Here is a 2,043-nt window from a genome sequence, read left to right as displayed (position 1 = left end):
TCACGTTACGTACACTGTAGAATTTCAAATATAAAAGAATGTTTTGAATACGGACGAGAAATTATATTATTTCCAAAAATTAAAAACCAATTGGAATAAATAAATGGAAGTTATCGAAAAAAATTATATGAAAAAATAATCGAAATAATCGCTTATAAAATAATAAGCAATTATAAATTGTGAATCATTCAAACATCGCGCAAGCATAAAAATATATTTATTACTTAAAGTTCTATAATAAAATTTAATATAGCAATACTACTCCACTGAGTTTTATTTTATTGTTAGATATTAAATATATTATGATAATAATCATTATGTTTACTTGTGTAAATGAAAACGACATTAGGTTTTTGTATTAATACATGCGGCATTGGAAAAGTTAACGAAATTATATCGACTACAGAGAGAAATCTGAGAGAGAACATATTGTTGTGTAGTTAACATCCACTTCTTCAGAGACGGTAGTGCGCGGCAGCATTTTGCAGTTAGTAGATTTTGAGCTGTCATGTCCTTTTGCAGGTTTCTCTTTGGTGAAACCTAACCTATTTGTGACTCTGTTTTAAATGTAAACAAGCTTACAATGCGTCCGCATAAATTCAAGCTGCCCTGTGATGTGGACAGGTACAGAATTACGTAAAGAGTAAAAAATATTTCTTTTAAGCGATTTTAAGATCTAAATTTTACACAATATCAGATAGCATTAATTTTATAAAATTTACCTGAAGGAGAAAAAGAGGTGTCCTTTTTTTATCTCCTTATGTTTTTTAGTTTTTTACAAATCGACAAGAAAGTAGTAATTATCTCGGTGTTCGGTAAATCTCAGTATCGAGCGAAAGGATGCAAGACAGATATGCTGAGTTCTATACTCCAGTTGAACCTCCTGGATGAACCAGAGATAGATCAGCAGTCCGGGGTGAGATATTTTCTTTAATTCTTCACGGCTTTCTAATAAATGATATCCTGATTTATGTTCCCTTTATCAGTGTGAAATTGAAGGATATTATAATCCTAAAGAGAAGATAGTTTGTCTGAATTTAAGAGGATTCCTGGATGCTCATACACTTCTGGCCGAATATGATAAGTTCACGGAGAAGCAGGATTGCAAGGACTTTCTCAGTGTTTGGGCACATATGAAAGATAAATATGCAAGAGCGCTCCTAGTATTATTTCATATATCTCATATAATGGTGCTTACTCATCCGACACACACTTTTGACTACAGTTATATACATTTATTTCGTGCTATGGACATAGTCAGGTTAGCATCAGATTTGTTTTCGATCAGATTAAATATTTGATTTATATTAAGAAAATATATAGACAAATAAAATTTAGAAATTAATTTTTCTTTCAATGAAATAATGATTACAATGTATTTGTAACAGACAAAAGATTTCTCCCCAACTTTCTGATGTGTTAAGCTGCATTCATAGTCTACCCAAGGATTGGATCTCGAACGCCAGACCCTGTTCACCACGAGTATTATTTTATTTCGAAACTTGTCCTGCGGTATTTCAGAATCCAGACAATGAGGCTAATATTAAAAAACTAGAGCACTCTCTTGAAGATCAAATTTACCATGTATTAAGGAAAAATAGGATTGTTACGAATATTAGGTATAAAATTAATATACGGTCCTTTTAAGGCCCAATTGCTCTAATTATTTTGACTTTAAGCAACCTTAAAACTTTTTTTCTCTTTAGAGAGAGAGAAAGAGAGTGTGTGTGTGTGTGTGTGTGTGTTTTAAGCTTTGTTTAAAGTTAATATGGATGCAATCAAATTAGATAGCTTAAAACAAATTCAACTAAACATTGAAATCACTTTCTTTGTTAATAGTTCAAATTCCTTGTTTGCGATACCAGCTAATCAGGAATTTGTGTATGTGCATACTGGAAATACAGACTCAAGGGACATGTTGGGTTACATGGCGAGAAAGTTAATACAAAGTTGTAAAACCAGTTCTAGTGGTACAACATTGAGAAGCCTCAGTAATCTGGATTCAAACCCTATCATAGTGGATGATACCGAGACTGGTAAATT

The 2,043-nt window shown here is 32.0% G+C and overlaps 1 protein-coding gene across 2 annotated transcripts in view; it reads left to right on the top strand.

Moving 5' to 3' along the window:
• Positions 1–392: 392 nt before the first annotated feature.
• Positions 393–2,043, top strand: part of LOC108756495 (protein SMG8) — a 5,271-nt gene continuing 3,620 nt past the window's right edge. For both annotated transcript variants that reach the window (XM_018500364.1, XM_018500365.1), the window contains exons 1-5: positions 393–624; positions 772–916; positions 987–1,261; positions 1,389–1,619; positions 1,840–2,036. In XM_018500364.1, coding sequence (XP_018355866.1) covers positions 584–624; positions 772–916; positions 987–1,261; positions 1,389–1,619; positions 1,840–2,036 — 889 coding nt within the window. In that variant the 5' untranslated portion in view covers positions 393–583. The remainder of the gene's footprint in view (positions 625–771; positions 917–986; positions 1,262–1,388; positions 1,620–1,839; positions 2,037–2,043) is intronic.

This window comes from Trachymyrmex septentrionalis, unplaced genomic scaffold, assembly GCF_001594115.1.
Source record: "Trachymyrmex septentrionalis isolate Tsep2-gDNA-1 unplaced genomic scaffold, Tsep1.0 scaffold127, whole genome shotgun sequence".
Taxonomy (NCBI): domain Eukaryota; kingdom Metazoa; phylum Arthropoda; class Insecta; order Hymenoptera; family Formicidae; genus Trachymyrmex; species Trachymyrmex septentrionalis.
Note: the sequence above shows the minus strand (reverse complement) of the source record. Positions and strands in the feature narration are given on the sequence as shown.